Source organism: Chenopodium album, chromosome 17 (genome assembly GCF_948465745.1).
Source record: "Chenopodium album chromosome 17, dcCheAlbu1.1, whole genome shotgun sequence".
Classification (NCBI taxonomy): Eukaryota; Viridiplantae; Streptophyta; class Magnoliopsida; order Caryophyllales; family Amaranthaceae; genus Chenopodium; species Chenopodium album.
The window spans coordinates 43,583,908-43,600,623 of NC_137850.1; the positions used below are offsets into that span (position 1 = coordinate 43,583,908).

The 16,716-nt window shown below is 35.3% G+C and overlaps 1 protein-coding gene and 1 pseudogene across 2 annotated transcripts; both read left to right on the forward strand.

The window, feature by feature from the left end:
* Positions 1-6,156: 6,156 nt before the first annotated feature.
* Positions 6,157-13,054, forward strand: LOC145589808 (subtilisin-like protease SBT1.5 pseudogene; annotated as a pseudogene). The gene is made up of 4 exons (XR_014101817.1): positions 6,157-11,325; positions 11,653-12,007; positions 12,122-12,236; positions 12,551-13,054. The product of XR_014101817.1 is annotated as a subtilisin-like protease SBT1.5 pseudogene (transcript).
* A 1,082-nt stretch (positions 13,055-14,136) lies between these two features.
* Positions 14,137-16,611, forward strand: LOC145588093 (B3 domain-containing protein At1g16640-like). The gene is made up of 4 exons (XM_081644738.1): positions 14,137-14,289; positions 14,610-15,000; positions 16,305-16,414; positions 16,493-16,611. The coding sequence occupies exons 1-3, from the start codon at positions 14,218-14,220 to the stop codon at positions 16,400-16,402; spliced, it is 561 nt and encodes a 186-aa protein (XP_081500864.1). The 5' UTR covers positions 14,137-14,217; the 3' UTR covers positions 16,403-16,414; positions 16,493-16,611.
* Positions 16,612-16,716: the final 105 nt, after the last annotated feature.

The window sequence follows — 16,716 nt, forward strand, 5'->3', positions numbered from 1 at the left end:
TAATTTAACCTTTTTTTTTCCGTATCTTTAATTGTTTGCTCAATCTTTTATGTTCCTAATTTGGGGCCATATCGCTAGTTATTTAATAAAGTGATTTACTGTACAATAGATTTAGTTTAATGATTTTACAATGATCTTGTTTAAAGTTTTGAATGTCATATGTCAACTGTGAGTGGCTAAATTGGTGAATCCATAATCTACATCTCCAAGGGTTTCAAAACAAGAATTCCTACTTCGTAATTTGTACTATGTACGATAATAACTAAGGAGTATATATGAACAAGGAAAATTTCACATTTGCTACCCGCAAAACCACCTAGCTTCACATTTACTAGCGGCTTAATTTTTAGTTTTATATTATTACCACACAAAATCACATAATTTTAATTTTGCTACCACTTAACACTTTCCGTTAGTGAGATCAACCACCCTCACTGCCACCCTCCCTCCTCGGACACCCTCACTACCTCCCCGTTTGCCACCTTCAACCCACCATGATTTTTTTTTAAAACCCAGCAACCTCCCTACCCCCTGTTGGCGCCGGTGACAACCCACCACCTTCCCTTATCCCCTCCTCGCTGCCCCCCACCCCCACCCTTAAACACCAGCCCCGACACCACCCTTCCCCCACCCAAAATAGCCAAAACAGCCACCCTCAACCCTTAAACACCAGCCCCGACACCACCCTAACCTGAATCGAGCCAGAAACAACCGATTTCCCCTTTCCCCTTTCCCCAACCCAAATCGAGCCGGAAACGACCAATTTCCCCCACCCCAACCCGAATCGAGCCGGAAACAAAACCCTAAATTCGTTTTGGGTGGTTTTGGGGTGGTGGTTTAGGGTTAGGGAAGGCCGAAAACGGTAGGGGAAGGGGAGGGGGGTCGATTTCAGTGGGGGGAAAGGGACTGGGGGGCGGATTTCGGTGGGAGGAAGGGGAAAGGGGTGGTTTTGGTTCGGGGTGGGGGTCGGGGCAGCGAGAACGGGGAAAGGGAAGGGGGGTTCGCGTTGGCTGCGTAGGTGTAACACCCCAATAATTCTCCCTTTTTCAAACCACTTACTTTAAATAAAATAGTGGAGAACCATTGACATGTTACCGCCACGTGTTAAAACGTTAAGGCTTTATCAAAGTATCGCAGCGGAAAAATCAAACTTAAGTATTTAAAATAACACAATTTAGAAAACGAATAAGTCAAAGCTTACAAATTGGAACCATATAAGGCCCTTATTTAAAACCAAACCAATATTAAAAATCCAAAACATAAACGAAATAGCAAAGCATAAATAAGTTCAACACAAGAATCGAATACTCTCAATCACACCAATCCCTTGACAATGCGTTTGTCAAATCCCTTAACTTCACATCATCAAGCTAACCTGTGCATACTGCTCCCCAATAATACAAGTGTAATAATTGGATCATCACAGGGTCATTGAAAGGCGAAGGCCATGACCAAAAGAAAACACACACAAAAGCACGCAATCAGCAAAGCTGAGTACATACAAGCTACAACGTACCAAACCTAGCATGCTCAATTAATTAAAGTAAATAAACATACAATGTGAATTCAATAATCAAGACTCCACACTTAAACAATTCAATTGACTCAACATACTACTAACCAATTCCAAACACTTGACTCATCATATTCAATTTAATAAATTTAATTTAGTTTGGAGTAAGCAATAGACGAGGTTGTCCAATCCATCAAATCATTTTGGTCCCAAATGACCATTTAAATAAAAGTTTAGCGCGATGCAAGAATGGGCGCGACTCCATTCTCACAAAGTTAGTCTAGGATAATCAACATTACTAGCTCAATTAAATAATGTAGTTCAAAACTACATAACACATTGTACTCTGAAAATAACCTTTATCAACTCAACCTCGAATAATAATACAAACCTTTACTCAACTCTCTATCCCGTAAGTGTGCCATGCTCATTGTTCTATACCTAGCCTTGGACATGGGTAATTCGAATAAAACCAACAAGTATAAAAACTTGAATACTCCCAGTAACTAGAAAACACCTTGAACCAGACCACATACGGGTCAATTCCCACTGTAGGGGACCATAGAAAAATAAATAATAAAGATTGTACCTCATTCTTAACTCATGATCATTATCTCATTACCAACATGCCAAGGACTAAGGTCTATAACGCCGAGCCTCAAACCCATAACAAAATAAATAATTCTCAACCTTTTGATCTCACACATTGATCAAATAACCATTCACAAATTAATTTATAATATCTCAATATTGGCACATGTTCCCAAATAACATAACAATTCGATTCATAATGCCTCAACTCTTAAAACACATACTAATAACCCAAATATAATCATATCTCAACCCAAAAATAATACTCTGCATTAATAATCCTAAAACCTCAAGAACAATACTCCCTATAGCAATAACATTAAAAAAAAAAACCCCAGAAATATAACACAATCATTCAATATAACAATAGTAGCAAGACAATTAAATCAGATCATATCATAAAATTATATACGTCAATCATATATACATACACTCAAGCATATGAATATCCAATTATACAATAATAATATAAGGTAATAATTATACAAACAATTAATCCAATAATTCAACATGTTTGCATCCATAATTCCATACAAACATAATCAATTCACCAAAACATGTCTCATAAACATAAGCACATGAATTAATTAAATGTATAACCAAACAATTTTCATCCAAGTGTTCTCTAATCATGAAACTAAGTTCTTTTCTTTGGTACCTAAACATGATACTACTTACAACGAAGTAGACATGTACGTACCTCATACAAACAATCCTTTTGAGCCACTTTTAATCACTTAAAATTCTCCTAGGGAATAATCACTTCCTAGAAAACAACCAACAATTAATATTACTATCCCAAGTAATTTCCAACAATATAATATGATGAAAAACTTATTAAAATAAATAAAACATATTTATATGCTTAATTAACTTTAAACATAATTAATTTTATTAATCAAACTCAAGGATAAAATTTTAAAAATAAAAAACTTCGTTAAAAATGAAAAACTGCCCGAAAATCTTTCTTAAAACATCGTTTCCACATGGAAAACACTACTTTTTTGTCAAAATCGGATGAGTTCAGAACCTGACCGGGATTAAAACGGGATTAATATTAACGAACCGAAATCTAAACATTAAAACACGAATTTACGTGTTCAAAATAATCTGGAAACTAATTAGTAATATAATCACCAAAATTTCAAAACATCATTACTATAAAATCCCTAAATCAATTGTTCATAAAAACCCTAAAATCATGATTTTCAATAAATTGAAACCCTAGGTTTATAATTCATAAAATATGAAATTTATAACATAAATATAATCTGAAATTTATAATCTTTATACCATTAAAATATAATTTAATACTAAAAATATAATCTTTATACTAAAATCAAAATCCAAAACAATTAAAATAACATTAAGCAAAATAATGAAACAAAGGAGGATGAAAATAAGACTAACCTTTTTGTGTGGGAAATTTTGGGGATGTATGGGGTATTTATAGGAGAGAGAGTGGTGTAGGGTTAGTTTTAAGATTGGGCCTCATAAAATTAATGGGCCAATTAAGAAAAGAAAGTGGGTTTGGTTTGTTTGCTGGATATAAATTAGTGAAGAAAGGTTCATAAAAAGTTCTTTGTAATAAAATCGTTCATCAAACCCAAAAATAATTTGAAACTTTTGAAATTAAATCCGAAAAAAATACAAATAAATATTATGAATAAAATATAATTTCATTAATAATATATTTAAAAATACGGGGGATTACAGTAGGGGTGGGGGAAAGGGGGGGTGGGTTCGTGCCGGCGCCGGCCGAAGCTCTGGGCGCCGACAGGGGGGAGGGAAAGGGTGGCAGGGGAGGGGGGAAGGTGGTTTTTATTTTTTTAATTTTTTTTTAATAAACTTAACGAAAACCGTTAAGTGGTAGTGGTTTTTAAAATACTCTGATTTAGGTGGTAGCAATATAAAATAAAAAATTAAAGGGGTAGCAAATGTGAATTAGGATCATTTCCCTAGTAGCAAATGTGAAATTTTCCTATAAGCAATGTACAAGGTATTATGAACATGAAGGTAGTATACCATCAAACTAAGTTTGGTGGTAAGGATTGTACCTTTCAACCTCAAAGTTAAAAATTCAATCTTATCAGAAACACTTTGGGATGAGGATCCCTTACCCTTCCTCCCTTAGCGTTAAAATATCTGATCCGTAAATACCGAATTAAAAAAAAAAAACCGTGAGGTTAAGATACAGTTAGAGTTTTTTACCATTGATTTATTTTTACTAATAATCAAGTCAAAATTGGAATATTTAAGAGATAGTACAGTAATAGTTTTATTGTTTGAACTTGGAAATTTTGCGAACAACTACCGCAAAAGTTCCAACTTTTACGAACAACTACCTTTATCATTTTTTTTTCTTCAAACAACTACCATAAACTTTGTATTTGTTTTGTTTAGGGCTGAGCAAAAGTACCCGAAAAATCGAAAACCCGAAAAACCGATCCGTAACCGTTCCGAAAATTAGGGTACCCGATCCGATAACCATAACGGTTCGGGTACCCGTTCCGATAATTTGTTATCGGGTATGGTTATGGGTATCATTATAAAATTAACGGTTACCCGATCCGATCCGATAAGCATTTTTTTTGCTTTTTTTCCCTACTTAAATCTATTAATATAAATCTAAACTTTTACTTTATTTCATAATCACTTTATAATATCAATGATTAGTAATATTATTAATAATTTGGTCAAGATCATATGGTATTGTTGTTAATTAGTTGTAAATTATATCATAATAACTACATAATTAAGTTTAATCATAATTATTGGATATCTTATTGGGTACCCGATAACCGATCCGAAATTCCGGGTACCCGAAGTCCGGGTTCCCGAACTTATCGGTTCCGGTTATGGATATCACTTTTAGTGATTTTGGTTATCGGGTACCCGAACCGTTAGTACTAACGGTACGGGTACCCGTCCCATGCTCACCCCTAGTTTTGTTACCACTACCAGTTAACGATGAATGTTTGCTTGCCGTGTGTGGGGCCCACCCTAATTCGTTCAATACACAAATAAATGAACAATTAACCAGAAATCATAAGAAAGATTAAGAAAATGAACGATTATTAAATGTTTTTTCAATCCTAATAGCTTGAATTCGATCTCTAGGTGAGCAATGTCACCTATGCCTTAAAATTTTTCGAAGACAAACATTCAAAGAAATAGAGAGTATCTAATTAGGGGGAAGATCAATAATATAAAGGAGAGATAGTTGGAGGGAAAAGGACAAAAGGTAGGCCCCACATACGGCAAGCAAACGTCCATCGTTAACTGATAGTGTTAACAAAACAAATACAAAGTTTATGGTAATTGTTCAAAATAAAATAAAATAAAGGTAGTTAGTTTGCAAAAGTTGCAACTTTTGCTGTACTTGTTCGCAAAATTTCCTTCGAACTTTAGAAATATTGAAACACCGACATAGAAACGAGCTTGAAAATTGAAATTCATAGTTAAATATGGGGCCAAATCATTGCATCTTAACCTTCTTCATCATCTTCAAGTTTGATTGCTTCTTCCCAGCAAATAATCTGTTGATTGTAAGTTTTTTCAGAATTTTAATTTCTTCCCTCCAATATTTACATTTTTACATTAACGATAATTGCAACTCCATTTTAATTTCTATACCCTTATTATTGAATTGATAAATTATATACTTTAATTGAGTTATGTGGCTCAAATTTGCCACTTTTATCTGGGTTGTCTCTCAATTTCTATTTTATGAAACATTATTCAGTTGAGCAGATTTTATCGAGCTATTGCAATTTCAGATTTTTTTTTCCCTTTATTCTCGGGTTTCAATAAATGATAAGGAGTACTCCTTTTGTCCGGAATTATTAGTTACGTTGATGGTGTAATTTGAACTCGTTATGTGACAACTAAATACAGATGGAGTAGTGAATTACATATTTAGATGGGAATTGAAATACTGTGGTGCATTTTAATGGAGATGGATACTCTTCATGCATGTACATTCAAATTCTTTATTTTCTCGTGTTTTGGAAAACAATACTACGTTTGTTCGGAATTAATAATCATTTTATTGTAATTTGGACTCGTAATGTAACAACTAAACAGGGGTGGAGTTTGTGAATTGCATCATTGTATGGGAATTGGAATACTGTAATGCACTTAAATAGAGATAACACTCAGTATTTCCGTTTAAATTTAAATTACCTTTCTTAATTATAATTCTTTAGGTTCTGATTTTGTTCATGTATCTGAATGTTCACACCTCCTTCCATGTATGATTAGCCATATTTGGACCATAACTTCTGTTTCTGTGAACTTGTAAAGTAACAGCTTAAATGTTAAATGAACTGTTTGTTTTCATCGACTTGTTATTATGTGAGATGTTACATTTTTCAATGTTTCACCTTTAATTCTGTATGTTTACCATTTGTTTTTGTGAAGATTATATAAATAGTCATATTGAAGCATCCATTGCAATGTAATTCATAAGCATTATATTTAGAATTCACTTAGAAAGTTAGAAGTTAAACAATGTCTCTCTTTTGTACCCTTTTCATTGCATTGTTGGTCACCTCATCACCATTCTTTGGGGCAGGGGAAAATGCTGTTAATCCGAGGATTCAAAACTATATTGTTAGGATTGAAAATGACTATAAACCTGCTGCATATTTTGATGTTGTGGAGTGGTATAGCTCCATTCTTAATAGCATTGGATCCAATATTATCCAAGAGGAAGGAGGAAAAGGTAGTAGTAATTTCCTTCATGTTTATGGAACTGTCTTTCATGGATTCTCTGCTCGATTGACCTTTGAGCAAGCTCAGTTGCTTAAAACCCAACCTGGTGTACTTGGACTTTTCCCAGACCAAGTGTACCGCCTTCAAACGACAAGAACACCATATTTCCTAGGGCTCGATTCCTACCATGAACCGGTGGGTTTGTTGAAGGAGTCTGACTTGGGCTCTGATGTCGTGATTGGTTTCCTTGATTCTGGGATTTTGCCTGAGAGCCCAAGCTTCGGCGATGAGGGGCTAAGCTCAGTCCCTACCCACTTCAAGGGAATTTGTGATGGAGGCATAGACTTTCCTTCCTCATTGTGTAATAAGAAAATAGTTGGGGCCAGGTACTTTTCTAGAGGGATACTAACAATGAAGGGCACTAATCAGGAAGAGCCTCAGTCAGCTAGAGACTATGAAGGGCATGGGACTCACACAGCTTCAACGGCAGCAGGTAGAGGCCTTAATGCCTCTTTCTTCGGCTATGCTGAAGGAAGGGCCACTGGGATTGCACCCAAGGCAAGACTGGCCATATACAAGGTTTGTTGGACAAATGGGTGTGTGGCATCCGACATATTGGCTGCATTGGACAAGGCTGTCCAAGATGGGGTTGATATTATTTCCCTCTCTCTTGGTGGTTCTCCAACACGGTATTCTATTGACCCCATTGCAATAGGGTGTTTTGCAGCTGTTGAGAAGGGGATCTTTGTCTCAGCTTCAGCAGGAAATACTGGGCCTGAATTCAGAACAGTATCAAACATAGCTCCATGGATTACCACTGTTGGGGCGAGTTCTATTGACCGGACCTTCCCTGCTGATCTTGTCCTTGGAAATGGCATCATATTGACTGGAGCTTCTCTATATACTGGTGAACCGATGAAGGATAAACAGTTCTTCCCTATCACTGATTTGGGGGGTTCAACTTGTGAAGCAGATTGTTTAGATCATGACTTGGTCAAAGGTAAAATAGTTGTCTGTTTACGTGGTTTTATCAGCTCAATACAGAAAGGCTTGAATGTTAAGGATGCAGGAGGATTGGGCGTTGTTATTGCCAATGATGAAGTTCAAGGGGAGAGTCTAAAAAGTGATCCACATTTGGTCCCTGGATTATCCATTACCAAATCTTCCTATGATAAACTTGTTGGCTACTTGAATTCAACTCAAAATCCCAAGGCCACAGTGGTGTTCCATGGGACTAAGGTTGGCAGCAGTCTAGCCCCAGCAGTGGCTGCATTTTCATCTCGGGGTCCTCACTTTGAGTCTATTTACCTTCTCAAGCCTGATATAATTGCTCCTGGTGTTGACATCCTTGCTGCTTGGCCCAATAAGGTTCCACCTTCTGGATTGGGATTCACAGAGGATTCACGACATTCCTGGTTTAATATCATATCTGGAACCTCCATGTCTTGCCCTCACGTGTCAGGCATTGCAGCTCTTCTCAAGGGAGCTCACTCAGACTGGTCACCAGCCATGATTCGTTCAGCGTTAATGACGACCTCGTATAATTATTACTCTGATGGTAAGCCTTTAGTAGACCAAAAATCTTACACTGAAGCATCAATTTGGGCCACTGGTGCAGGCCATGTACATCCAGCAATGGCAAATGATCCAGGTTTGACTTATGACCTAGATATGGACTCTTATGTTGATTTCCTTTGTGCCTCTAAATATACTGAGGATGAAATAAAGACCATTGCTAGGAGGGTTGTTAGCTGTGACAAGAAGGCTCTTAAGCAATGGGAACTGAATTATCCAGCCATCATTGTCGCATTCAATCAAACCCAAGAGTCTAGTGCAATTGAGTTTATTGTCACAAGGACTTTAACCAATGTCGGTGCGATAGCGTCTAACTATACAGCTATAATTTCCAGCCCTAAAGGGGCACTTGTGACTGTTAATCCTCCCAAATTAAGTTTCAAAGTGAAGGGTGAGAAGCAACACTTCATAGTCAAAGTCTCCACCACGAGAATTCCTTTCAAGAATGAAGAGGTGGGTTGGCTGACTTGGACAGACGGTCAGCACAATGTTACAATTCCTCTGGTTGTGGTTTTTAAGAACAATCACTAGATTTGCATGATGAAAATTACATTATTAATAATTTTAGTAATAGTTCATTTTGAAAATCGTAATGTTAGCAATATCATATTGTTTATGCTTAAGGCAATTCAGAGATTAAATGATTCCATATGCAATATGATTTACCATATTCTATTTAACTATTTTCAGCATTTTCTAAGGCTAATTTCTGAGTTGCAAAGGTTTATTTTTGTTTAAAGACCGTGAACATAGTAAAAAATAACCATGAATGTAACAAAGGGGAGGAAGACCTAAACTTTGAGCGTTGATGGCAGTAAAGATTAAGCGTGGTGGGAGAATCTACAGTATGGTGAGCGAAAAAACGTGTCAACAGGATTTAAACTCCAAGGTTTGATAAGCTAATACCCCTTTTAGACTGTCAATGTATAGTATGGTTTTTTTTTTTTTTTTTTTTTTGTTATAATCACAGGTGAAGGAACATCTATGGCACCTTTCTTGAAGAACTTTCTTCCATCAATGCAGAGTAAAGATGCCTTGAAGAGGTCAACAAATACTACAAATTTGACAGCAGGACATAGAAATTCACTTCACTTTATGTAGCTGATTTGTTGCTTACATGCATGGTACTACTATGCTGACAAAAATTATTGGCAGAGATCATCCATGTCGCTTGGAGGCTGCCTCTTCTGTAAGAGAGCTGTTAGTCTTCTCTATGAATTTTGCTATGATATTAATGAATTTAATATTATTGCTCGCCTGTAGTGTTTGAAATGTCATTGAGGTAAAAAACCTGCTGTCTTCAGCTGTAATCTGTTCTATCACAATTATATACAGAAAATCATAGGACTTCAGATATCCATAGCTTATTATTTTATCGGTTTTATCTGAAGCTACCTTTTGTTCCAAGTCTTCATAGTTCATAGTAGTACAAATTTGTGCTTGATTATGTGGACTCAGTTTATGCCATGTGATGCAATGAAGCACTGAACATGTTTTTGTTTTTTTTTTTTTAAATAAATCAAATACTATAATAGGAAATGTAATGACCATTGTGCTCAACTTTTTCTTGGCCAAAACCCAAAAGTTTTGACTAGGATTAGATGTTAAGGCTAGAAGGAAATGTTATTCCTCTTAAATAATTTGTAACGCTTGCTTTCCTTGACAAGCCTCTACCTACTGAAATTTTAAATTTGTCTACGTTCAGTGCACGCACTGGATGCATTAGTAATTATGTGTATGGTCTCTTCAATTTTATATACCTCTTCTTATGCCAAATGTAGAAGAATATCGACATATGCTTTCATGTGCATTTTGAAGTTTAATTCACTAATTTTAACCATTTGGTATGAGTTTCCTAACGCTACTGCACTACCGTTATTTCTCAAATTTCTGTATTGTATGTCAATCCAATTATTTGCACTCACTTTCATAAAGTGATATTTGAATTGTACATCACATTTTACTAATATAACTAGAGAAAGTCGCATGCTTGTTTAGACAACCAATTGGAAGCCAATCTCATTTTTTTCTGTTTTGTTGTGGTTTTCCTGCTGATTACATTAGTACATCACATGTTTACTTTGTGTTAGGGATTTGTTGATTCATATGGTAATGAAATTGACTAATAATGCATTATATCATACTTACTAAAAATAAATAAAATGCATATAGTGTGGCAATATGATGATGTATCAGGAAATGGTCCCTCCCTCCAACCTCATCATAATGCTACTGCATTTTAGATACTGCAATTACTGTAGAACAGCTAGTTGATAATACTTAATTTAGCTATCTGATTGAGACTCTGTGGTTCAGCTTTAGTAATAGCTGAATGTGTTTAGAACCTCTGATAACCCAGAAAAGTAAGCTTATAATTCTCTACAAAGACTAGTTTTTATGAGATGCAGATATGTTGACTTAATGAACAACCTCATCAGATGCTTTAGTAGAGTGAACTGATCTTTTAAAAACATTGATGCTCATTTTCTCCTCTCTACTTTTATTCTATCTCCCAGAAAGGCTCTTTGATTTTGTATATTGATTTATCAGATATACATTTCAGTGTAAGTATTTTTTGATCTACGAGTTATTGTTGGTTTATAACTTTATATAGAAATTTATTTGAGAAAAACTATCTGATATCTTCTTATATGTTATATATTTTTTTATTTTTTGTTCTGTGGATTTCTAATGTGAAATGGTGTTTAAAATCTTCCTTATTGTAGTTACACAGCTTTGTCTGACTGTTCTGCTGTTAAGCTGATCTGTGTCTATAGAGTCCAGGTAACTGTGAACTGAAGCAAATAATGAGTAACAGACAATACTTAAGGAGGAAAAGGCCTATAGAGACATCTGCCGACCCGGATGAAGGGAAATCATGGAGATTCTTGAGAGTTATGCCAACTTCCATTCTTCAAGAAAGCATGCAGGTAAATCTAGTTTTTTTCTTTTCTTTTTTTTTGATGCTTAAAATCATTGGTAGTTCACCTGATAGGTTGTCCAGATGATTTTCCTGAGGAAACACAGATTTCTTTCGCTTAAACATCTTGAATTAGTGTTTCTGCAAACTATTCTGGCTTTTCCACTGCACCATTATGGTTTTTAATTGATTTCAAACAGTTTTAAAAGAGTCAATCATGTGGTACCTTGTTTCCAAAATCTGTTTGAATTCCATCTGACCTGCCTATGTTATTTGAAGTGAAATTTTCTTTGTAAATTGTTGGAAGTTAAATTAAATTTTCTAATTAATTTCGCAGAGGACCCCTTGTGAATTTGCCATTAAATTTCGGTCCAAGTCATCTGTATCTCTCTCACTCAGCGGTGCAAACAACTCCTGGATTGTCAAAGTATCTAAGAAAAAAAACAAGCTCCAATTCTGTACTGGGTGGGACAAATTTATAAAGGATAATTCCGTAGATGATGGAAGTATGATCTTATTCAAATATAAAGCAGATTGTGGATTCAAATTTTGCATATTTGATCCTGCTGGCTGTGAAACCCTACCATGTCATATCCATTATGGAAAACAAAAGATTGACTCTTGCAGTGAGGAAATGCGAGAAGTAGATAAGGAAGACTTCGAGGAAAAACCTTTGCTGAATTCTCCTAAGAGTAAGATATTGTACATTTGACCTCTTTATATATTTTTTTTAAAGAATTGCCCATTTTGAACTTTGTTAGGACGTAATATATCTTTGAGGTACGGTGTCTGTCAAATTATTTCAGGCTCGAGCAAGGAGGACGTCAATCATGAGGACAACACCACCAAACTCGAGGAATTTTTAGTCTCTTTGAAGAATCCCTTCTTTTTTTTGCTAAGAATAGCTCTAGAAGCGAACTGGTAATATTAGCACCACCCCTCCCCCTCCCCCCTTTCCTTTATACCAGAAAAAGTAAGTAAAAGAACACTAAGAATAGTACATATACGTGTTCTAAAATTTAACATGAAGGTCATGAACTACTCTACAGTCATAATTACGATCAATTAGCTCATTAACTTTAGTGGTTTTACGAGGCTTCCATGTGAAGATAAATCTTCATCATGTTACCAATACTTAAACATCCTTCTTTGTCGTGTTCATTCTTACATCGTATAGATCAAGTCTGTAATCATGAAATGATGAAAATAATTTAACTTCTTGCTTCCATCTGCAGGTAATTCCTAAAGAAATCATATATACTTTCGGAATCCAATTTGATGAGGCATTTTCTATCAAAGATCCAAAGAAAAGGAATTGGGAAGTACGAGTAGTAACCTGGAAGGATGGTAGGGTAAGGCTCACTGGTTGGAACAAAGTCCGCAAATATAACTTGATTACAGACAAGGATGCCTGTGTCTGTGAGCTCATTCCTAGCAATGTGCCAACTTACAGTTCCATCAAGGTGCATATATTCCGGAATCAGAAAAAACCGGCTACATTCTGATAGATTAGAACATCGGTCATATAAGTGATTTCTCATTTTTAATGACTGAAGAAAAGCTCTCGTCATGAATTAGCTGTTAGTTTATAACATACTTGGATTTGTAAATTTAGATGACAAAACTGATGTTGAACTTACTGCTTATTAGGAGTAGTATTATCATCTTCAACTCTTTGCCAGTGACCTTCTAGTAGGTTTTAGATTTTACTCGTATTTATATTATCTTGTATCTTTGGATGGCTCATAACCTCAAACTACGATAAATGCGACTTAGTTGTTCAAGTTTAATCTAGTCAAGTTCGGACTGTTTATCGTGTTGGGCTAAAAAGGACAACACTATGTCTATATCCAATCTAAAGCAATTCAATGGTTCCTTTGATCAATATAGTTTGATCATGCTTGCCGATCATGAGTAGGTCAACAATTTTTTCTAGACTTGGTTATTAAATAGGTTATCTGATGGGTAAAGGGTTAAAGTCAAATTAATATGGTGTTTATTGGATGAATATACACAATTTTTATAAAAGAAAATATCTATGGTGAGGAAAAAAAAAAAAAAAAAATTCATATAGTTTCATAATCACATGCTCTCATTTGCCTCTATGCTTAAGCATTTACTCCATATTAATAACCCTGACTGAGTCACTCGAGTAACTTCTCAACTTCTCAAATAACCCTGATTGAGTAACCAAATCCCTTAAATGACCCCCGACTGAACTCCTCAAATAACACTTGATTGAGTAATTCGGATAACCCCTGTCACATGGTGTGACCAGCCTACATACAAAAATTTGTCATATTAATTCACTTGGGACTAGAGGTATTTGACAAACTTAGCAGACCAACCCGATTCGAATGACTTAAAAAAGGTTAATCCAAATTATGACTCATATAGCACACAATAGTTTAGTATCATTCAATTTTAAAATAAATCTAACCCAATTCAACTTTACTGAATTCAATCCACGTACTGAATTGAGTCAGTTGACACCTCTAGTAGGACCAACCCAATTTGAGCCAATTTGGACTAACTCATTTTGATTCGTTACAAGACAACCCCGACTTGCTATTGATCAATGCTTTTGACCTTGACCAACCCTATATGTTCGGGCTGGTCAAACACAATTGGCCCGACTCTAGTTATGAGTTATGACGCATTGACGCAGAACTGTAATAAAACAGTACAACTCTGCAATGTTTTTGATTTGACTTTGATGTTTCATTGTCTTTTACTAAAATCAACCTTTCAAATTAAGTAGTAAATCAACCTTTTTTCTTTCCCCCCTTTATTACAACGAGAAACCCACCCATCCCAAATTCATCCTCACCCAAAAAAAAAAAAAAATCACTCCTCTGTATTTTCTAAAACCCTAGATTTTTCAAAGATTGGAACTTTGAAGATGGGTCCTTCAGATAAAAGACACCCACAATTCTTCAAAGTGTTTCAACCTCAGCAATCTTCTGAAAATTTGGTACGTTTTTCATATGATACTTTTACCAAAGTTTTTTGTTATTTCCCCTGTTTTTATGATTTTATCCCTTAAATTTTCATGCTTTCTTTTTGTTAATGTTATAGTCGGTCGATTAAGCAAGATTGTTTCTTTCGTGTACATTAATAATTTTTGTTTTCATGTTTATTTTGTTCACTTTAATTTCATGCATTATGTAAAATTGTCAATAAATTTTATATCTATTTCCATGTTTCCTTGTGATTTTGATAATTACTTCATAATGTAGAAGTTCAATGTTATCCAAAACTATAGATTATGATTTATAATTGAATAATTTGCAGAAGCTTCCACCTGCATTTGAAGAGAAGATACCAGGAGAAATACCCAGTAGGGTGTTCTTAAAAAATAGATATAGTAGTAAGCATTGGCTGGTAGAAGTGGGCAGAATTGATGGTAGACTATACTTTAAAGGGGGTTGGTCTAAGTTTGTCTTGGAAAATTCCTTGAATTTTGGAGAGTTTTTAGTTTTCAAGTATAATGGACAGCGGATTTTCGATGTTTTGATACTTGGGAGACATGGTATCGAAAAAGAATTCATTGGGGCGGAGGGGACTGAAGAACTAGTAAATGAGGAGGAGGACGATGATGAGGAGGAGGACGAGGATGAAGATGAAGATGAAGATGAAGAGATGCGCTACACAATGTCTAGGAATATTTCATCTATGAAAAATTGTAAGATACTTAAACTCTTTTAGTTGATCTTATTAAAGGCTTGTTCTCTTCGGATTATTTTCAGTTCAGTTCAGTTCTTAATTTCCTTCTCTCATAAATATTCAGTTCAATTCAATTCAATTCAATTCAATTCAATTCAGTCAATTAGAACAGGCCCTAAGTCTTTCTTTGGTTTGTTTGCTATAGGAGGGTTAATAATGAATTGTCTTAATATGATTGTATTTAATTGTATGAGTACTCTTTAGGTCCCACAATGATTGTCTACCTTTTTTATAAGGTTTGTCTCTCTTTGTGCTTTGTTGTCCTCTTTGGCTAATGTGTAATTATTTTCACAATACCAAGGCACAATTTGTTGTTATGTACTATACACATATTAATAAGCCGGTCATTTTGGAACGAAGGGAGTAGTTTACTTAATTCGAATATATTCTTATATGTTGTTGGTGAATTGGTTTAGTGTAAACCAAAGCTGAATTTGAGATTGCTAGGCATCTTATAGGTGTAACTACAGTGAAATTGAACCTAGCTTTGTTTCTTGGTGACTAATGTGTGAAATTGTGCAAGGCAGAACTAATGCAGTGAGAATGGAAAAGTCGAGGAGCATGAAATGTTTGTGGAAATTCTGAGATGTTTTGAAGGACTTAAGCAGTATTAATGTATGGTCTCAGCTTAAATTAGGCCTCTTGTAGGGTACTTCAATCGAGCATTAGGATGTATTCCCGGTTTTGGAAGCTGAATAAATTGTTGAAGCACTCATAGGAGTATAGGACTGAAGCATTGGCTGAAAGATTTGAGCTGCAAATTGTATTATGTATTCTTACTGTCAATTCATATTTCCTCGTTTCTCTGTATTTTGATTTTGTGGCTTGTATAATAGGTATGTTTAGTGACATCAAGAGCCTATGCTTCTGCAGTTTGAGGCAAATTTGGTTAATGAGAATTCTGGAGTGAAGATGTAAACTCACTCTTTTTATTGCAAAATCTGTTTTTGTTGTCTTTGAAAGTAGAACAAGTCTCCTTTTATTAGACATGCTTAATCTTGCTGGTTTGGGATCACATGTTTGATGTTTCTATCACTGTCTTTCTTGAACATAAAACTAAAAAACCGCCTTTTCTCACCCTGAGTCTTAAATTCAGTCTCTTTAAGCATTGAATGGTTGTCTCATACATCAAGTTCAGTTTATCTCTCAAAGTTGGCATAGAGGATCCAGAACTCTTTACGATGGGGGCTTTCAGTAGGATCATTGTATGATACTCCATACATGATGTTTTTTTTAACTTTTTCGCTTATCTTCCTACTTCAGTGTCCGAGCACATTACAAACAGCAATGAAGATGACAGTGATGAAGATGACAGTGAGGATGAAGATTTTAAGCCCACTAGAAAATTCCGGAAATTATAAGAGAGAAAATTGGTAAGTCGTGTCCACTTACTTAACATGAAATATGTATAGTAGATACCAAACTAATACTCTTTGATGTTCGCATCTCAGGTTAAGCAAGAGTGTTATTGTCCTCCTAGGCGCGAAAGGAAGAAGCTGGTGCTGATTAGATTGTATGTACAAGCCCGTGGACCTGGATCATGGGATGGTGGCTAAACTTGTGCAACTAAAACTAAGGACAATTGCCTGGCACAATTATTTGTGAGTTCCTGCCTCAAAGCAAAGATACTTGTGAAATCATCATCTCTGATACTGTCCAAAGGCAACTAATTTAA